General features: G+C 37.1%; 1 protein-coding gene across 2 annotated transcripts in view; it reads right to left on the minus strand.

Moving 5' to 3' along the window:
* Nucleotides 1-264: 264 nt before the first annotated feature.
* SYK (spleen associated tyrosine kinase) overlaps nt 265-22445 on the minus strand; it is a 56730-nt gene continuing 34549 nt past the window's right edge. Inside the window, exons 4-14 of one of the 2 annotated variants that reach the window (XM_054186170.1) lie at nt 21657-21795; nt 20131-20212; nt 19056-19105; nt 15490-15558; nt 8682-8772; nt 7845-8022; nt 6364-6573; nt 5739-5928; nt 4219-4359; nt 3874-3986; nt 265-2310 (exon numbers count right to left, since the gene is read on the minus strand). In XM_054186170.1, the coding sequence (XP_054042145.1) occupies nt 2238-2310; nt 3874-3986; nt 4219-4359; nt 5739-5928; nt 6364-6573; nt 7845-8022; nt 8682-8772; nt 15490-15558; nt 19056-19105; nt 20131-20212; nt 21657-21795 (1336 nt within the window). In that variant the 3' untranslated portion in view covers nt 265-2237. The remainder of the gene's footprint in view (nt 2311-3873; nt 3987-4218; nt 4360-5738; nt 5929-6363; nt 6574-7844; nt 8023-8681; nt 8773-15489; nt 15559-19055; nt 19106-20130; nt 20213-21656; nt 21796-22445) is intronic. The other variant, XM_054186171.1, reaches the window with a different exon arrangement.

Below are 22445 nucleotides of genomic sequence, written 5' to 3' on the forward strand. Positions count from 1 at the left end.
GCACAGCATCAGCATTTTTTATAAAACACTTGAATATTAAGGATTCTTGTTAAAATGACATATTTTGTAAACCAGCATCTTTAATTTCAATTTTAAAACCTAATCCATTTATTTCACAATACTTTATGTTCTTATTGTAAACTTTTAGTACATAATAGTGAAGTTAAAAATAATCGAGTAACACCAGAAAGTGACATTCACTCAGAAGAGAGGGTAAGAAATATTTCTCCAGTTTTGTTGCATCAGGTAACACTTTTAAGAGAGAGAGAGAGAGAGAGAGAGATAAATCTCTCAGGGAAATTCAGTACTGCCACCTACTGGCTAGTAAAGATTTGTGCAATTTGTTTATTACTAATATCCCCATGAATGTACTAATTGCACACATAGAGCTAACAATTTCTCTGCAAGAGGATTAAAGCGACAAAACATCTACATATAACTATGGCTAACTTCTACACAAGATGTTTTTGTAGAAAAATGTTTCTTACAAACAGAAAATAGGTCATCTTCAATATTGGTCACATTTGAAACATGGTCTATTGCACTCAGTATCTTTCAGTAGCAAGTGGTTTCTGAAGTGTCTTGCATTGGACACCCAAGATTAAACTACCAAAAATCACCAGGTATTTTTTGAAAAATAGACCATAAGCTTAGTAAAAAGAAAAAAAAATACAGTAACTCCTACATTTGTTTATAGTCATCTCTTATGAAAATTACTTCACACTTTCTCACTGTAATTGCCCACACAGTTTCTTTGCTAGAGAAAAAAATATTACTGCACCTCTAAGAGTACCCTGTTCACACAATTAAACACATATATTCTAACCATCTGTATGCAATAAATATATCTAACTCTAAATCTTGTTCTTTACATTCTTCTAAAATCTCTATATCTAGTAGATGCAACGTATGTAGACTCCTGAGATATATGTAAATGCCAGTAAAGTATCTGCTTGTGAGAATAAGTAATAGAAATTCAGAGCTCTATATTATTTAAAATGAGACTGGACAAACAAAGCATAAGAGTAAAACCAGAATATTTGCTATTGCTATACTTGCACATTAATGGACATCCACAGTGCATTACAGAAGAGTGATAAGACAAATAACTTTTCCTGAGATGCTCACAGGGATTAATAACAGTACAAAACCTAACATTTAGGAGTGGACAAGAGTGAACTCAGTGTCCATATGCCTATTTTAAAATATTTGAGATAGGGGTGAAATTTAGCTTTAGAGGCGATAAGGTGTGGTGAATACTCACACTGCTTTTCAAGAAAGGTTTAAAAAAAGGTAGAAATGATTGCTGCTCAAAACACAACACAAGGAGCTTTGGTATACCCAAAGAGACATGTGGAAAAGATATCTCTTGAGAAGGCTGAAACACCACAGAGAAAGAAAGGTGCTGCTCCATCACCTTTCACTGTACAGCTGTCTTTTCAGGAATGCAGTGATGGAATTTGTGTTGAAACCAGAGGCATTGTCTTAGGTGCTGATACGTTTTGTTCCAAGATGAGAGAAAGCCCCTGAGTTCCCAGGTTTCAACAGGAAAAAAAATAACTCCCCGAGGGACAGCTGGGCTTCCACATGAGATGAGGAATGAGAGAAGTTGGTCACATTTAAAGGAGTTGATGATGTTAGAAATTCACACCTCCCAGTTCCTCTCTGCCTACATTACTACTGAGAAGAATACGATTTGGTTTTAAAGGGGCTTGGGGGTAAAATCAAACATGCTGTCAGTCAAAGCAACTGACACACTTTCACAGTGAATTTCCTTCACTGTGAGAAATATTTATGCTATTCTTCCTTGGGGAGGGGGGAAGGCTAGAACAACTCTTAATGTATTTGAGGGCTAAGAATATTAATAACAGGAACCTAAATCCCAATTCAAATACTAGAGATGAAGAGGGCTGAAAGACTTTAAATCGATCTTACATGACCACAAAATGTAATGCCAATAAAGCTGTAACTAAAATGAAATGGAATGTAGCAAAAGTATAAGCATCTGCTCTGACGTCCTTGCTGCTCACTTTGGGGCCTTTCCACTTTCAACACTCTATTTTGGGGCTGGATATTGCACAGAAGGCAAGAAAAGGCAATCCTACAGACACAGGGCTTAGCTCTGAGCTTTGCAGGGTGAAAGCGGCAGTACACAAATCAAAGTCTCGGTTTCAGAAACTGAACTGCTTCTCAGAGGGTGCTGGCTGGAGTCACGCAAGCTGCTGTTCTTCATGCTGTTAGTGGGAAATGTCGTAATAGTAGTTACGTAATCTCAGCTCGACCACAACAAATCCTGGTCGGTCATCAACGCTGTGGAAAGACGAAAAATATCACCGTGTAGGAAGGAGACAGCTGTAAAAGCGCGTGGGCCTTGTAATGTTTGGGAGTTTACCTCAGTGATAGTTAATTTAAAGCTGTTCACGATATTTTAAGGCTACCAAAATGATGATAGAAATTTATACCAAGTGGCAAATGTTACTACAGAGCACGCAGTCAGTGGATTTACTATCATGCCTATTACTTTGTGGTTAGTGAAGGTACTACAAGAAAGAAATGGTAAATCAGCTCAATTTCATTTTCTACTTCAGTAATAATCTAGATAAAAGAATACTTACAATACAGTGCAATATCTGCCTTATAATTGGTACTACAGGCATACAGAATCACTTAGCACCACTGAGAGGAGCCTAGGCACACACTATAAGGCTGTCTTTCTTTCCCCTATACTTGCAACTCTGTTGATTTAGGAGAACACAATAAAACTGACAACAAGCCCTTACAATAATACATTACATACTGAGACAGTTACACTGCCTCACTTGAGCCTTCTTTTTAATTTTTTTTCTTTTTCCTTCCACTACTAAAGATACTTGAGTACAAATAAAAAGCAGCATGCGTTATATGTTTGTTAATCATAATTCAAAAAATGAACCCTTTCACTCTAGAACTGTTACGGCATTCTTTGAGTCAAACCAAAAGATGAAATTATTTTATGGCTCCACATTCTTTCTAGAATACTAGGTGCAATAAAACTAACAAAGAAGCAAGGTACCTAGAAGTGAAGTACCACAGCTCCTTAAATGGAATCCAGAGACCTTTGTTGGACACACATATTATTCAGATAGCGAACTGGAAGAATAAGTGACTTTGGGTGCTTTATGGAGATCTTCCTCCAGCTAAAAGTAACTTCAATGAAACAGTTTAAAATGATAAATCGTGAAACATTTTAAATATTTTTTTGCAATATCCTAATTGAAAAAGAGTTATCAGGTAGGCTTTTTTTCTTTTCTTCTCTATATTTCATAATTCTAACTTCTGATTTATTATTGATCAGAAAAAATGTTTCTGACATATTAGGTATGATCTGAAAAGATGTTTTACCTCTCATTAATAGGAAGTCAATGTAGATCCAATTGCAGTATATTTGTAAATGAGAGAAGAGAAAAACAGGTCCAAGCAAGTAATTATTGAGGAATGGAATGAATAATTTGGCAATATGACTTTGAAATTTCAGTAAAGTCTTGAAAATGAAAATTAAATAAAATATAACCCAAAATGAAACAAAAATATTTGCTTAATTTCAAAATTTCTTTTCAAAATACATCACACTGACCTTCTTCTGGAATTACTTCTTTTTTATGATACTCTATTTTTTGTACATAACTGTTCCAGCAAAATGAGCTGCACACAATCAGCTTCTTGTAGTACACTCAATAATTTTCACTTGAAAGTGCAACTGAATCTATAGTTTGGAGGTTGTTTGTAAGCTAAAGACCAGCTGAAATGACGTATTTTGTAATACCCTTTCTGGCTATTAACTAATTAGATTAAAATATACTTATATTAAAAGAGAGAGCATCACATCACACTCACTTGTATGTCCAACACAATTTCATTAGATCGTAGACTTCTGTTGGACAGACTTCAGGACGTTCCATTCGTTCTCCTCTTTCAATCATCTGTGCAACTTCACCACCTTTCATTCCCTGGAACAGGGTGACCAGAACAGTCATCATCAATCATCAGTTGCAAATGATTACAGCATACATGCCAGTAGAAAACAAATAGAGGCTTGGAGTTGATTTTTGGACTATCCTTTGAGTCATTTGTTGCAACAGATGGGGTGCTAAGGCCTGCCCTTTGCAGGCAGGAAAAGACATTGGTTAAAATTTGCTCTGAATTTTTACAGAAAAAAAAAAGCTAGATAGAAATACTCACCTTATATGGTTTTTGACCATAAGAGAAAGCTTCCCACATTAAAACCCCAAAGCTCCAGACATCACTTTTGCTAGAAAATTTGTAGAAATTCATGCATTCTGGAGCATACCACTTGACTGGCCATTTTCCATGACTTTGTGCCTAAAATAAAGTCATAACAGAAAGGAAAAAAAGCAGGCTAGAGACAGCGCTAAGTAGTAAACAACATCAGAATTGATATAAACCAAGTTAACTTAAGTCTGCACACATTTGTACTAAGTACTGTAACATTTCTTATGCAGTTGGGATTAGAGAGAGTGGGTAGCAGCTTCTTCAAAAGCTTTACAAAATTGTTCCTAATTTTCCACTTTCAAAATAATGCACTGAAATGAGAACTATGGTAAAGCAAAGCTTAGCTAAAAGACCTGGAGTCATGTTTTTAATGTCATTTAATTTAAAGTTGCTCTTTAAAAGTAAGATTTTTCCATCTAGGCTCTCCACAGCAGGGAAGAGATACACACCCAGCTGCACTGAGTCTCATTATTACTTGATTTCAAGGTACAGCGATGGCCTTGTGGCAAACTGCAGTTTGATTAAATTATGCCATAACACTGTGTTTCGACAATGCAAGTGTCAAGTTATCCCAGCACAGTGCTAGATGTAGTGAAAGAATCCCACTGCATTTTGTGGAGTTGTAAAGGGAATGGGCCTTTGATACCAGGTTTCACACCTCTGACAAGAAGCTCTGGCTAGCTAGTGGCAGTGATTTAAGATGTTACAGTCCTTTCTGGCAGCAGTTACTATTCCCATAGGAAGGTCATCAGAAGGGAGTATGTGCTTGCCCCTCTTCTGCAGTGTTTCATGGTCTGACTTATTAGTTTTGAACAGCCAATGAAAGGGAACAGGCAGAAAGAAGAAATAATTTGAACTGTAAAAGCAATAGATCAGAAAAAAAGCTGCAGATGTGATTAGAGCCTTTGTCTCCCATGGATGTTTTTACGTTATTAAATGTGGCAGTTATTTCAGTCCTTTTAGCTGTACGGAGATCCAATGAATTTAAAACCAAGCTAAAAAAATTCTGCTTTGATCAAATGATTATTTACCAATTATATTCTTTCAAAAAACTTCCCAAATTCCGTTCTGTTCGACAACAATACAGTGTGCTAGACTAAATTTTCCTTGGACATGGTGAAAACCATAAGTCCCCAAAAATTCCCACCTGCAACAAAGACATTTTCCCCCTTGTATATAAGGAGGTATCTCACTCCCACTATAAATTTCAACCTTCTAATGACAAGTTTATCAAAAGTAAATGAAAGAAGTAAGCAAATAAAAGAAGGGAGCTTTTTTGTGCCTACACATGTCTTGATGTTGATCACACATTTTGAAAATCAGTGACCTTACTATCAGGCTGTAAAATAATGCATGATACATACTATTTCTAATTTTCAACTTTTAAAAATAACTGCACTCCAACTGAAAAATAACCTTATTAAGCTATAATGCTACTATGCAACTTTCATGTCTTGTGCAAACCTTACCTTATAATAATTTTCATCAGCACTAAGAGCTTTAGAAAGTCCGAAGTCGCTAATTTTGGCATAATGTTGGGTGACTAATAGCACATTCCTTGCAGCCAGATCCCTATGAACAAAGTTATTTTCCTCCAGGTATTTCATCCCCATGGAAACCTGATGTACCAGCTCTGTTATATTCTTCTCTGTGACATGTCTGAAAATCATAATTGAATTTTTAAGAGGTCAAAAGTTCATTTTCATGACTTTTCATGGAGTTCAAGTACAAAACTTTACTCTGAACTTCCCCACATCGTACTAGGAACCTGACCCACTTATGTTTAGCTAAGCTTTAATTAGAACAGGCAGCATAAGAATGTGCTGAGCAAGATGATGTGTAACCATATCAACAAATGAGCAGTTGAAGGACATATGAAAATTCTTTCATTTATACAAAATGCACTTATTTACCAGAAATATTTGACAGTTAAGAGTCATGTACAAGATAATCATGTCCCAGAGAAGAGTAACTACAATCAATATTACATTAACAACATGTCAGTTTAAAATTGCCCTTAAAAAAAAAAAAAAAAAAAAGGACCTCTATCGCCTTTGGATAAACCCTATGAAATAGAATCAAAAACTTACATACCTGTTTTTTTGCAAAAATTTGTTCAATGGCCCAAGTTCAGCCATTTCCATTACTAACATCCAGGCCTCAGCTTCACATATGCCTATCATTCGGACAATATATGGGTTATCCAGTTGCTGCATTACATTTGCTTCTCTCAGTAATTCATCCTTTATGGCTGGATCGTTACTCTCATTCTTAAGAATTTTTACAGCCACTGGCTTGGCACCCCTATAAAAAAGAATTCAGTTTTGGGATTAGTTGCTGAAAAATCTGTGTGCAAATGTACGAAATCTTCAGCTAATGTTTCTGTGCACATAGTACAAACCGTGACAAAAAACAGAATTGACACTCAGAGGGGAAAAAACACAACTGTTACAGGAATATCTCTCTATGAAATGCTCAGAAGACAACTAAGCAAAAGAGAATGGAAAGAACCTGAGAAAATTATAAATAGTCATAAAAATGTCTTCATAAGTCTGAAAACAAATGTACTAGACAAAATTTTCTTACCCATTCTGGCAAGAATGCCATAAAGCTTTTCTGACAAGAAAAGCTATAAAGGCCTTTCTAAGCCCTGGGGCGTTTTGGGTGTAAGACTAGAATACAACATTGCAAGGCCTCACGGTAGTGCTCTGAAACCCTGAGAAACTAAGCCTACTCCTGCAACCTTCAGCTCATACAGCTGAGTGAAAGAGTGACTGATGAGATCAACAGAGCTCAAGTGTGAAACAAGATTAACAAATACATAAGCTGGGACCAGAACCCTTTAAATCCCTGCAGACCATACTGGAAAAAGAAAAACCCTTCCTGGCTCTGAAACCCTTGGTTAAAGAAATGCCTCAAGCTTCAAGCAGTGAAAGTGTACACATAATCAGCCTAGCCACTTAAATAACATACTGATAACATTTTACTGTGAAAATGCACGAACAGTCAGGTGCTCCTACTTTTGCCAGTATAAACAGGGTCTGTTCCTCTTGCAATTACATGATAAAAAAGGTCACAGCATATTCTGTGTTCTTGAAAATCAACATTGCAGCTTCATGAAACAGGTATTTGTCACACTTCTTTTAGGATAAACTCTCTTTTCTACAAGTAAACTGTCCGTGGTACTATGCTATTTCTCAAAAAGAGTTTGTGCAGATGGGAAATACTGAGTGGAATGACTGCCCATACAAACTATGAAGGAAGGCAGCGGATTTCCCACTCTACTATCCCTGACAGAGAAAAAACAGCCATAAGGGGCACTTTCCCACTTTACAGACAAAAAATAACAGCTGGGAGGTGACTATGCCTGGAGGCAGAGGTGTCTGCAAACAGAGGAAAAGAAAATGATTGTATAGAAAATGAGTGTATGTACAAAGAGAGAAAACAGTGAATATTAGCCCAAATGACTTAGAGTCTGTCAACCCAAATGACATGCAAAAATTACTGCTGCTCTGAAAAATAAAGGCTAGAGTTTTTACATATTAGACTCCATGAATATAGAAGGAAACGCTTACTTTTTCATCTTATAGAACCCTTTCTTTACAGTACCAAAGTTGCCAGAGCCAAGTTCTCCTTCCTCCAAGGTTAACAATTTCCTGTCAAGAGTGACATTTTTTGGTTTCATTTCATCTGGATCAGCATATGGACTTTCATAGACCTCGGTATCCATGGGTAAGGCATCTATTTGATCACCTGCAGTTCAATCAATGAGAAAATTAGACATTATGTGAGACTTTTTTGCTGCCATAGCTACTATATTCACCCTTTCTATGTTCAGGAACATCAGTGTGTTTCACTTATGAGGGCATTATAAAAAAACCACATGCAATCCAGCTACAGGCACTTTAGAACACCCCAAAACAGAGTGAACTCCACCTGGTGACATGCTCTAACTACTGAGCATCTGCGTAATGAGAAACCAGGAGGTTCCTTGACAGAAGGAGGGTTAAAGGCTTCTCCTTAGTTAACTCAGACAATTCAACTCAGAATGCTGCCTTATATGTACTTTATTCTTAGGCACTCGCCTTTAATTTCATTTTACAGAAAGCCCAAGCGTCAGCTTGGCACTGTGGATGCAGCAGGGCACACTTCTTTTTATGAAGTGCAAGGATGCAGCTTTTTAAGTCAAGGAAGTAATAATCTTTTACTTCAACATGGAAAAAGGGATTTCTGCTAAATGGCTTTTATCACAGATGGTGATTTCCCAGCTAACAGACTTGAGCTATGATAGTGGCTATACCAATACACAACATGGTGTGAAATATATGCAAGAAAAAAAGAAATATGGGTTGAGGAGAAATCTCTGGCATAAAGAAGGAAATTGTTTTAATGACGTAAATTACACTGCCTACCGTTTTCTGCTCCTGTAAGACCTCTCTTCCTTTGCAGCACATAAGGATTAAAAGGTGCTTCATCAGGTGGGTGGCCAATAGATGGCTGAAGCTGTAGCACATGGAGTTTTAATATTTAACAATGAATAGATAAGTTAAAAGCACTTTTTTTCTCTGAGAATTATAGCGTAATGACTGCAAGAGACACACAGGTGAGAATCAGAAAGCAAGAAAGGGATCCAACAAAGTATTTTTATTCTGAAGGTTATTGCTTGAGTAAATATGCAGGCCAAATGAAACATACACTGCTAAAGCACAAAAAGTTATTACAAATATTTCAGAGCATTTGATCTGAGAGAATTAACTGGAATGGGTCATGCACAAATCTTATTCTGCAGATACTAATTTTACATGCTTTTTTCAAATCTGCTTTGTAACACAAGTAGTCTATAAGGATTTCTCTTTAATCTGTCCTTCCTCCCTCTGCAATTTCTCTCTCTCCATATCTAGGCCATAGAGAAATTCCTAGCACAAATGAAAACAAAAAATACTTCCCTGTTTTTCTTGTGGATGTTATAGAGTGACTCCACTTGGAAGAAACTGGGGTAAAAAGTAATTATTTTAATAGGCTTGTGTAAAGTCATAGACAAACATCATGGACCAGATACTAGGCCTGTCTGCCTGCTCTGAGGAGGGAGAAAATGACCTAATTCTTACTTGAAGATCTGGTTCAAATACAATCCCTCTGCCTTTACTTTTTGTCAGAAGAATATTATGGAGCACACAGACCACCCCAGCAGAAACATGGTGTGTTCTGGAGCTCCTTGGCTGAAGGATGAGGCTGGCACAATAAAGTATAGATGAGAGAAATTTATGATCTGCTCTCTTCTGTCTGTGAACTGTCAGGAACAGAGAATTACAGAACTTTTTTCTGCAGTTTAGTCCCCTTTTCTTTCTCAATCTAGAAATTTTTCTACTCATGAGTGACCTCAGCCTCCTGAGAGAGTGTTTTAAAACCAGAAATTCAAACATCAACATGATTCGGTCAGCTCAAATAGGAAACAAAGGTATATTGTACTTGCAAAACACTGGATAGGGCTATTTTGCAAATATTTGAGTATATAATTCTTCTTTTTAATAACTGAAGCTTTCAGTGGCATAAGTTTCTGCCTGAAACACTTGCGGTTTTAAAAACCAACAGAAAACAGCTCAGTAAAGAGAAACAGCTTGAGAAATGTCCAGGAATGAATTACTGGGTGCAATAGAAGTTTTACCACTTGGGAACTGCATTTTGTAGGGCAGATGCCTGACCTGGGTGGTACAGACCTTTAAACTGTAATGAAGTGATATGCCCAGCTGGATGAAGCAGAAAAGGTTTCACTACATAGATTTTACAGCAAACCCTGACTAGGAGGCCAACACTTGTCAACATCGTGAACTAGCGGGGTGAGCATGGTGGCCTCAAGGATGGTAAGGGTAATCTTTCTGACTTGAGTCGCTCATTCTTGTGGAACAGCGTTGAAAGATCATTTGCTGTCAGGGCAAGCCACAAGAGCCCTGAGACAGTTCCGAGATAGGTCAGGGACCAAAGTGACCTGCCAATCTCAAGAACAAGGAGACAAATGTAATGACTTCAAACTGGAAGAAGGTAGAATTAGATTAGCTATTAGGAAGAAATTTTTCACTGTGAGGGTGGTGAGGCACTGGAACAGGTTGCCCAGGGAAGTTGTGGAGGCCCCATCCCTGGAAGTTTTCAAGGTCAGGTTGGATGGGGCTTTGAGCAACCTCATCTAGTGGAAGGCATCCCTGCCCATGGCAAGGGTTTGGAACTAGATGATATTTAAGGTCCCTTCCAACCTAAGCCATTCTCTGATTCTATGAAATGAATGGTATAAAACAAGATCCTCGGCTCTAGTTTTGTTTTTCTAGCCTGGCACACCTTGTCAGGTCTGCAAGTTAAGAACTGTATTTCCAAGACCCATATCATTCTATTTCACACACAGGCCATTCACTAACTCAAAAAAACCCCCACTAAGATTGGATCTCAATTCAAAACCTCTTAAGTGATGGGCTGGCAGTTTCACTGTGAACACTTATGACAGTCTTTTCCTATACTATGTCACAATGTATAGGGAAATGCTTATGTTCAGTCAACAATATTACTCATCTGTTGCAAAGCAAAAACAAATCAGATGGAATTACAGTTACTGAGACCACTGTAATTTTAGTTTTTTATATTTCATATATCTTGTATTGCTTCAGAACACATCAAGGCTTCGTAGGGTTTTTCATCTTATTGCTAGTTACTATGACCCATTAAGTATTACTGAGAATTGATTATAGTTCCACTGGATAGCTTCCTTGATGTATCCTTCCTTCCTACGTTAGGAATATTTATACTTCAAAAGGGAGATCATTTTACATTTCAGAAGGTAATTGGAATCAATTAACTGAGTGGATACAAAGCAATATGGACTGAAATTAATACCTGTTTCTAGACAGATACAAGTACAAAGGAAGCAGGTGCAAATTGCCACATTGCATGTATTTTATGGAAGTGTCTAGTTAACACTTCTTGGCAAAGGGGTCAAAAAGGAGAATGTGAAAAAAAAAGAGAAAAATATGGTGACTACGTAAGAAAGGGACTGAGATTCTGAGTCTTCGGTGGCAGTTTCCAGGATACTGGAAGGAAAGTTGTGAAATGCTTAGGAATGATAGAATCACAGTTTCAAAGGGTATCTTTTGCATACTTTCCCCTTAAAATAAGCTTTCTGATAGAAATGCAAAGTGTTCAGAAAATGACACCTAGAAGAGACTGCATTGCTCTGGGGCACCTTTGCTTTTTGAAAGCTTTGATAGGATTATCAATTATCCTCTGTTCATTGTGGGGAGTACCTCAACTGTGCACCAAAAAGCGTGATGGGAGTATCTGAAACAGTCAGGTGCTGTATAGAGTTTGTGTAGTTGCTGTTACATAATGAGGTATATAAAGCCCACCAAAAGGTACATCTTCAACAGATCTTCCTCATTTTTAGATGAGTAAATAGATTGCGTTCCTCATCACAACCCAAGCTTACAAGGAATGAGATACAAGCTCTTTGTGAAAGGCCTTTGAAAATTATAAGCTCAATATTTCAAAAGAACTTGAACTTATGAACTTATGAACTTGAAGAAATGATGCTTTTTCGATGGAAATATAGCCCTGCAGGCTGAGTCATAATGATGGAAGTTACCAACTCCACTGCAACACCTTGTATAGGTCTGATAAGTAACTTCATTTGATTGCTGTTGAACAGGGCAAAACCACTTAAGAAGTACTCAGCCAGTACTGCATAACCCTGCAAATTTTAAAAAACTTGGAGAGTATAAGGTCTCCTGTGATTAGTATTAGTTGCAGACTAGACAAGTAGTTAAATACCCCTGATCCTAGGTCTCATGGTATGAACTGGCATACTTTGGACTGGCCAAACAGAACTCATGTACACCAAATTCATAAATCTTAAGAATACATTCACTAGAGCAGAACAGCTGCTAAAAATATAGCTCTGGCCATGACATAGCTGACTCCTCAAATGGGACATATAGAGACATTTCTGCTCTTTGCAATTCAAGAACAAAACAGAAGAATCAGAAAGGACTGGATGCTCTTGCTCAGGAACTGCATTAAAAAAAAAAAAAAGAGTGCATCACTCCTGTGCTTGTGAATAAAACTCCGCAGCTGTGGAGTGACACAGTGACACCAAATCTAACAAAGCAGGTTCTCTTTCTCAGAGAGCTGCTCATGTTTAAGATGAGTGATAATGTCTTACATATTATTCGTGTTAGCTGAGTTAACTCATATGCAGGTATGTGTGGAATGATATTCCCCATTGTTGCAGTTTGATTAAAATGCTTAAGAATAGTTTTTTCATTAATATTTCTGGTTGAATTGCAATTTGATTTTTCACAGGCACATTTTCAGCTCATATCAGTAATCTGGGAATATTGTGCAGCATTCAGAAAACCTTATGCGTTTTTCTTTAGTCCTGCCAGTTATGGATTTGTGGCATGTGGCAATGCCTTTGAATAGGATTTTCTAGCAGAAAGATATAAGTTGGAAGTTTGGTTAGAGGTTTTTTCTTGAAGTCATGCGAGGCTGACTAGAAATGGTGCACGAGGCATGTACCATCGCATGTACAGTGGTCTGGGTAACAGGACAATAAAATTTCCCTTTTATTTAATTGTTGTTTAAATCCAGAGTCCTTTCTGCCTTACACTTTAAGCCCAGCAATTTTAATCTGCAGATAGTTTTCTGACAAAGGGAGGTTTATCTCAATACAACCATGGTATAGGGTATGAGATTACTCCTTGTATTCTTACAAGATGCAGAGAATGGGCAAAATGACCATGGACCATACAAGAAAAGAGTCCACTAGAGGAGCCTCTTAAAAATGGCACATACTATCTGACACCTTGTGGTATGTACGCTTGTAAACTATGGGGCAGACTGTCATTTTATGCTCTCATACTAAAAAGGTGTTGTAAGCCTGTCTTGTTTTCACATCAACTTAGTTTTTTTCTTCCGCTAGGATTTGATTTTCATTGGTTAAACTTCTCAAGTACCCATAGTTAAGCTAATCTAGATGTGCCGTTCTTCCCCTTATTAGGGACTGGCTGTACTTGTGTGGCAGTTTTATTGTAATATAGCCACATCCACAATGAGAAGAAAGCAGGAGGCAGGGAGTTTGCATTAACCCAAAGATAACTTTCTAGTAAAAGGAATACCACTTTTCTATGCATGGATAAGGCCTTAATAGGATAACTCCTAAGCAGGTTTGATAGCATCTAGTTGATGCAATGAGAACAGGACCCACTTACTGTTTGCTTTAAAATAGGAAAGAAAAGGCTATAACCTCTCTAAGTTTGATTTCTATAGTAAAGATTATAATTTTATGGTAAAGGATATATTTATGAAGGTAATTAGTACAGCAAGTGTGATTTCTTTTCAGATTAATAATTCTGATTTTCAAAAACGCAAACGTATATGTAAGACTATAAAGTCGTCTTATTTTGCTAAATCAAACTGAATAGCAAAACACTGCATGACAAAGACCTTACTAGCCAAACCCTCAATGAGCTTTGGCTAAGATATCGCAGTCTCCACTAGGTGGCAGGAGTTCATTTAAAGTGTCGTCTAAATTGCCAATTTTACATTAGTGAGTATAACAGCTTGAAAAATTTTGATTGAGTCTAAAATTACATCCAAATAACCAGTTTATGAAAATTAGAAGACCCCATAATTTTCAAGACTGAATAAATATAATAGCGTAAATTTTCTGTTTTACAGTCTGAAAGTTTTTGACGTAAGAGAAGTAACTGCCTAATTAACCAGGTCTAAAGTAAACTCTATATGTTGGAATTAATGGATCACAAATCTTGGAAATGTTCAGAGCAGGACTTTTGTTTAGAGTCTAACATTTGGCAGGATGATGAAATTTGTGGGTTTGAGTATTCAGTGTTAAGTATACGTAAATGGTGATCACACCAGAATTCTGAAATTATTTTGCTTAAGTGATTGGTCTTTCTCTGCCAATATGCTTCAGTCTGTACTCTGTGTATGTTCCCCAGAAGGCAGGAAACAGGTATTTGACTGCAAAAAGCAACCAGAAAGAAGCATGGGTTTTACCAAGTGAACAGACAACAGAGTGACCAAAGCCACGTCTAGAGAATTCAGACCCCACAACTCACTTTCCTGAACGAAACCAAAATACTTCTTTTGTCTAATGTGTGATAGTACGGCATTTTTTTTCAGATGGCTTTAGAACATGCCCTGACACTGTATATGTATTTGTACAAGATTATACACACTAAAAATGAAACATGGGTCCTGTAAGGGTATACAGATGATAACAGCTATTGGTACTTCCATCTAAAAGTGAACTGAAGTTATAAAAAATGAATAATTATTATTTAACAGGATTATAAAATGCAGTATATGTCAAACACTGTTTTTCAGTCTGAACAGCAGTGTACCTCTAGGGCTTTTTATGCCTGCTCATTTTTGTTGAAGAACAACTAGAAATAAATAAATAAATGAAAAGAGAGACTCATGAGTGGAACAGGGACACACATGTTATTCTCAGCATGCAAACAAAGATCCTAACTACATGCTTCACAATACGTCAATTACTGGACAGCATAATTTCCTGGCCATGCAGCAACATTTTCATTAGTACAGGGCTGGATTCCCCTTGACACCTTGACATCTTACCCTCTTTCCCATTCAGCTTGGCCTTGTGACATCTTACATTCACCTAAATGTAATTAACGTCAATGCCTAACAAGATTTGTGCATACAGATTCCATCAGAATATATTATGTGTCTGTTTTTAACAAATTGTTCCCTAAATATGCTCAGTAATAGCATTGTGTAAGCAAGCTAATATTCTTATTAGGAATGATACTTCAGAGTAGAAATATCATTTTGTTCTGCTGTAAGTGACTGTTTTTTGAAAAACATTTTATCACAACTTACTTGCACGCATGTTGAAATCCGCACTAATATTTTGGGATGTGAGAAATTACTTAAAAATAGTCCCTCAATTTTAAAAAAATTCTTTAAAACCATTGCTTTAGTTATAAAATCAAGGCCATAATTGTGCAGATAATTAGGAAAGAAGCAGAAAGCTTATAAAATCTGCAAAATATGATTGTTAGTAGCTGAAACACACGTTTAGTAACAGCAAGCCAAAAGGGGGGTGGGGTGGGGGATGGCTGGGGGAGGAGTGAAATTAGTCAAGTGTAAGTCCTTTTAACTCAGTCAATAACCTAAAAAGACTATATGAGGCACCTTTTTGCTGCCAGCCTTTGGAAAGGTGTACGATTTGAGTCTTGAGATAATTCCACCTCCTGCCCAACTCTAGAAACCACAATGTCAAAGAGGAACAGTAAATGTGTCAGAAAAATAGTTAAAGGTATTTTACAAAACAGATGTATACAAGAACAAAACACTCCCAACCTTTCTCTTGTGTGTGCCTGCAAGTACACATATGATGCATCAAACAAGTATCATATAGAAAATATTAGTACTAAATTTTCTTTCAACTATATTCTATCAAACCATCTTCAATCTGTAGATAGACCTTAAGACAGTTTTTAAATTCAAGCTCATTGCCCTTTCCCGAGATCTTTTACACAGTATGTTTCTCCTGCCTCAGTTGTTGAACTTCAGCCACCCCACAACATATCTAGCAATGTCAATTAGTTGATAATGTCAGTGTCTTGAAGTATGACAAATGTATCAAGCAAGATTTGAAAAACACCTTGGTCTTACAACAAACAATGTGGTTACTAAAGCAAAAAGCACACAAACTGCTATTAATTCCAAACAAAAATGAACAGGCTTTAGATTTTACATGTACACTTATGTTCTGTATTAAAGATACTTTTAAAAAAAATGCAAATATGTTTTACAATAATATATTAATTTAATTAAATGTGACCAATTACCATTTCTAGGTGTTACTGAGAGATTACACCTGCCTAATCAAAACTGTGATGCAATACTTATTGACCAAGTGTTTAGGCTGATATTGAGGTTGAAATAATAGTCTGAGCCACATTCTCAGGCACTTTAAAAAGCATTTGAACTGACTTACAGTTAGATGTTCTGAACTTTTAAATAGTAACCTATTTGAATATCTTTTTTTTTCTGAAAAGATAGCTTTTCTAATTTATAGGATTGATATTTTTCCTAGCTTTCTTTTAAAAAAAAAAATTGATTTCACATAAAAAGGTATCTTTTGTTTTAAAATACCACAGATAGCCATGCTGTCCTTATTGCTGCTGGAAGAACAAAAAAAAAAAAAAACAAACCCCAAAAAATTGGTCTGGATGAGAACATCAGTATTAGATTGTCCCTCAGAACAGGCCATTCCCCTCCTTTCTTCAGCTGTTAATAATGTCCTGTCCCACTACTGTCTCTCTTTTGTGTCTTTATTCTAAGCCATCTTTTCTCACAAGTCATGATCATTACTGCTGTCTTGCTCTAGATTATCTCCTGTTGGACAACATTATTTGATGCAGTGCCAGAAACTGGTGAAAGTATTCCAGCTGAGACTTTACCAGACTTGAACAAGCTGGAAACACTCTTGATGTTTCCCTTTCTTCTACCAGCATGATGGTTGCTGGTCCTTGTTCCTGTTCTGATCCATTACAGGCACCACATCCTCTGAAACTCCTCGCCATCCTGTGTTCTACAGCTGACTATTAGAAGTGCAATATCTTGCACTGATTTCTATTGAATTTCACCTTGTTCTTTCCAGGACATTTCTCCAGTTAATCACAATCATTTTGAGTCCCAATTCAAACATTCACAATCCCAATTCACATACTTAGGCAATCCATTTTGTAAAATAAAAAAGATGCAGAACTTCAGAAAAGTCAGAAACTCCTAAACTTGAATCTTAATTTTGTTGGTGTAGATAATGTGAAGATACGTTACACATCTTCTACACAAGACTGTGATGGTATTTGTTCTTTTCAGGTTGCATTTTTGGTTTTGCAATCTGAATTCATTGTATTTCAGGCTTTGCGTACAAAAAAAGCTACATGAGTGGTCTTTAGTGAATTACAGCTTTTTCACAAAGATATTAATGTATGAGAACATGGCAATATTAACTAAATTCTTTGAGCTCCATAAATAGTAATATTAATTTAAAATTTTTCATTTTCAGTTTTTATGTTTATACTACAGGAAAGTAACTTAGCAGGCTTGTTTTATAAGACTCCTAAAGAAAATACAAAATTCACATTTCAGTGTTAAGAAGTTCAGAATGTCAAACATATTGTAGCTTTAAACAACATTTTAGGAGAATATTTGCAAAATATGCACTCAACGCATCTCACTCATAAGTTCAGTGCTTTTCCATCTATCCATTATGACCAGTCTTAAATGTAACTACTACTGATCAATCCTGAAAACAGTAATGGTTGTATGTAAAACGTGCAAGTGAACAACTGTCTAGCTACTTACTAGACAAGTACATGTTCAAGGGTGGAATTAATCTCATCTAACTATGGCTATCCAAAAGCAAGGCATATAGTCTTGACTAATCGCATAGGCCCCTTCTGAGAGGAAAGACATAGGCACATATTGGTGGAAAGTCATTCCACCATTTTTAGGCAGAGGTGACACGTGGATGGTATGTGTCTCTGTCTTGCTTCAAAATTCCACAAAAGTCAGCCTTTGTGATTTGCTGAATGACTGAATGACTGGCTCTTCATCTGAGTTCACTAATGTTAGGCAAGATTAATCATACCCTGTTAGCATGACTGAATCTTTCACCTGTAAAGCATCATGAACAACTAGGGTGGTATTACTGCAATGCATTGATGAAAAGAGAAGAGGTGGGCCTATTTGCTTTCATTGCACAGTCCTAAACATCAGTCATCTTAGTCAGATATATTTTTGTTTTGTTACTACTTCTTTGATAAGTTAAATACCTAAAGGTAAGATTTCTTGAATTTGCATTAATATAAACTTAAACCACAGAATCTTCTATGGATAAACTCAAACCTACGTAGTATTCCCACATTGAATGTGCTTGCTCCACCACTATAACAGTGTGTATTCCAGATAACATGCAAGTGGTTTCATGTGCTTAAACTTCATGGTTGTCCTTGTAAATGGGATAGGTCCAAACTTCAGGACAACGTTTTGAAAAAAACCAATGGTACCGATTTTCATTGCATCATTTTCAATGATTTAAAAGAGAACCTGATTTTCAGAAAGTGGTGGTATGAGAATGGTTGTTCACAGACCCACAGGGACTCAACAGTACTGAAATAAATGTAATTGCCTATTTGAACAAAAATATTTTTTTCTATAACATGGGACTGCATCAAGATAATGACCTAGATGATTAGGCTCTCCAGGGAGTGGTGAAACAACTAAATTAAACTCCCTATTTCAGATGAGATCAACTACAGCTGAATGAGATGGTGTTACGTATCACACCTCAGGTGGCTCCTCTAATCAATGGACTCTAAGAACTTAGGCAATTATAATCACAGATGTGCTTGCTCACTTTTCATGGAGTTGATGAAAGAACTTCCCCTAATTTACTGCTCAAGGAATCAAACCCTTGTGCAAAGCCTGATGTTAACTGCACACACGAAATATGAAAATAAATGGAACCTCCATTTCTGCTTCAGTCAGCAGATTCTCCAAGTGGACAATGTAAATAAAGTAGTATCTCTCCTCCTAGTGTTGATACAGTCACTACAGAACATGACCATCAATGAGGCTAGAAAAATAAATTCACTGCAAATTCCAAGCTTTAGAATTCCTAGACCAGTATGTGACTGTAAGCCTTCTCAAACGGATGCTACTGTTATGTCACCGCCTACTCTTACCTTAGAAGGGGTTCCAGGAAGAGGAGGACGAATGTTAAAAACAACATTATCTGTAAAAGAACGAATTGTAGAAGGATACTGAGCAAGGTGAGAAGTGTACTGTAAGAACACAAAATTTAACACAGGAGACCAACTTCCTAGCTTTTAAATCATATTGCGGTGTTTCTCCTGGCCCACCTTCTTTGCTTTTGTCTCTAATGTGCCTCTAATGTGACTCTGGTACTTGCTGCCACAGAGACAAAAGTATGTGCACTGCCTAAATGATTCAAAGGAGTGGATAAAGTACAGGCATATCCTTTCACCATGGCACTGGTACACAGTTAGATTGACAGAAGGTGGCCTTAGAGAAAGAACACCACTTCTGCAATAGCACGAGTTAGACGAGGACCAGGCAGAAGCATCTCTTTTCCCCTAGCAGTCAAGGCAAGAGAGAGGACAAGGCCTCAACAGTATTTAACATGACATTAAAAAAGAAACAGGCCAAAGAGCATACTGGATCTCAGAACACTCCCCTTCCCCTGCCTTGCCTCAGGTTATCAAGGAATGCCTCTCTGACTCCCATTTTCAGCATCAGGTGTAGCAAATCCCTTGTTCTGCCCTGCTCTCCCCAATGTGAGAATTAACTCCTCATCTACCAGCACCTCACCTGCTGAGTGCACCTCTCACTACACCTCACCCGAATGCCTGTAGCAGTGCAGCTGATGTGCTGGCCTCAGCTTGGAATAAGGACCCTTGAAGGAGTGCCGGGATGACCACCTTGTCAGCAAGTGTGGGCCAGGTAACACACACAGCCACTTTGAGTGGCAAAGCACATTTTTGATCTGACATTAATTTAGAGCAAGCAATAACTGGAGTTGGTAGCATCCCTTAAGCTGCAGGGTCTGCCTCCATCAAGCCTGGTCTGGCTGATCTCAACTCATTTGAAAAATTGGAAATGTAACATTTAGTCTTTTTTTTAACCAACTTTAATCTACTGTAATCTGCACCCACCTACATGGCAGGTGGAAAAAATAGACACATCTTTATCATCGTTAGCATGGCTATTTATAGATGCAAAATAATAGGAATAACTCACCATTTTCTGAGCCAAGTTGTGGACAGGGAATGGTAAGAACTCTTAATAGTCCATCTGGTTTGTATGAATAATGCTCAACTAACTACCAGAATAAGAGGGGAAAAAAAAAGGGAGAAGGAGATAAAAAGAAGAGAAAAAGATATGAAAAGGTAAGGGAGGCATAATAAAATATATTGTCTCTTTAAAATTGTGTGCATATGTACAATAACTGGTATATATTACAGCAAAGTAACAGGGTATACAGGGGATCTTTACTGCACATGTTCTTACCCCATCTTTACTTCTCTTTAGCATGTTTCTGAAGAAGCCTTGTGGATGAATCTGGAACCTGATCCAGTAGCTGGATTTGTAAGACTCAGTACCCCATGCCTGGTTCTGCTGCTAACCAGCCTTGTAACTCTGAGCAAACAACTTCTTTTTATATCTCTGAGTTCCCGCCTTCTTTATTTATTTGTTTGTTTGTTTGTTTATTCAAGATGGGCATAACAGTGCACGAATAGTCCTGATACGCAATGCTTTCTTTGGACCTCAAAGCCACAGAGGGATGTTAATAAATTCATAGCACAAATAGTTGTGGCCATTTGTGTTCCTGGATTGTCCTCTCCATGCCATTTTATTACAGGTTTGTTACTGCTATTTTGGCTTTGGTGCATTTGGGTAGAAGGGCGGGGCTCTGTGAGTGAAAGGGTTGCAGACATATTAAAAAAGCTTGTAAAACAGCATAACAGCTCTTAAACTTCCAGTGGCTCCAAAAAAAAAATATGCAGGACATTTACTGGAAAGGCTCAGAATTAATATATGCAAGTAAAGACACATATTTTATATTTGTGACTCATTTTACTTGTTTTAATAGAATTTTCAGCAAGAAGACATAACAGATTTCTGCAAGGTTTTCAATTACCTTAGCATTTTCAATTTATGCAGTCATTTCTCCAGTATTCAGTTTTATTATTGACTATGGCACAGCCAACTATGTAACTATGCATTCCTTAATTGCTTAATCTTCACCAGTGTTCAGACACATTTTGGTGGTAACCCTCATCCAACTATGCTTCTTCAGTCTTGAAGGTAGAGAATTTCAAATCTAAAGAATGCAGTATGTGTACAGCATCTTAAACCATCCCCTTTGTGCTTCCTAGAATTCTGTTTATTGCTGTCATAAAGGACATCAGCAAAAGACTATATCTTGCATTGCTATTATTGAATATGGTCACTTAACAAATGCAAACAGCCTTCCATTCTAGAGAACCTTCAGCTAACTGAATAATAATTACATCAATTTTGACTTGGTGAAGCTACAACATCAACATTTAAAAATGATTAAACTGTACACTTATTTAGCTTTCTACATTAACATATGTTTTCTTGATGTATGGAAATCACATAAAAACAGAAATATATGAAAAATAATCCGCCAAAACATGCTGCTGTTCAGCTAAAGTCTGTTGTCGCACAGTGAAGTAAAGCAAGCTGCCTTAGTCAGTTATATGAAAACATGATATCCAAGTGATTGAAATTTAACAGACCTGCCAGAGGGTGTCAAATCTTTTTCCTTCTGGTATGGAGAGCTTTCCTGTCTTATCTCTGTCAATACGGTAATGCAGTACTTTTCCATCATTCAGCAGACACAGGGCATAGGAACCATTGCTATCCCTTTCGCGGATACTGTAGGAATAAGAGAGATTTTCAGGGTTACTCTTTACTAGGAATGAGCATTTGGGTTGAAATTTGTTTTCAAATCACCATTTCTTTAAGCTTTTGAATTAAAAACAAGGCAAAATCAGCACTGCATGTTCTGAAGACATTTTGTTAAACCTCTCATTTATTTCTTATTTATTTCTATTATCTTTTCAGATAGAATTCCCTCGAGTTCCTTTCCCCCTTTCTCCCCCCCAAAAAAAGGCAACAAATAACAACAGAAAATCCACAATGTGGAGCTCTCTGCCACAGAACAGTGTGCAGTGCACAAAGTGCTCTCTGAGCAAAGAAGCGTTTGAAGGCTTGTATGCTGCAGGCCTATAAAGCCCGTGGAACTCTGAGGCCAGGATCCAGCATATACAAGCAGCTACACTTCAACCTCCTCTCCAGCTGACCTAGAATTACAAACAAAAGGTAAGTGCCTTCGTTAAAGCAAGTTTTCTCTCTTATATCTTGTATTTTGAAATAAAGAGATGACAGTAAGGACAGAAGATAAAATACTAAAAGAACGTGAAATACAAATAAAGGGAGAATCTTTGTGCACTGAAACAGATTGTTGTTTGGCTGGGAATTTAAAGTAAAGAATCCATTTCTGTAATCATCAATTCTTATAATTT

The sequence above is a fragment of the Rissa tridactyla genome, chromosome Z, assembly GCF_028500815.1.
Source record: "Rissa tridactyla isolate bRisTri1 chromosome Z, bRisTri1.patW.cur.20221130, whole genome shotgun sequence".
Classification (NCBI taxonomy): Eukaryota; Metazoa; Chordata; class Aves; order Charadriiformes; family Laridae; genus Rissa; species Rissa tridactyla.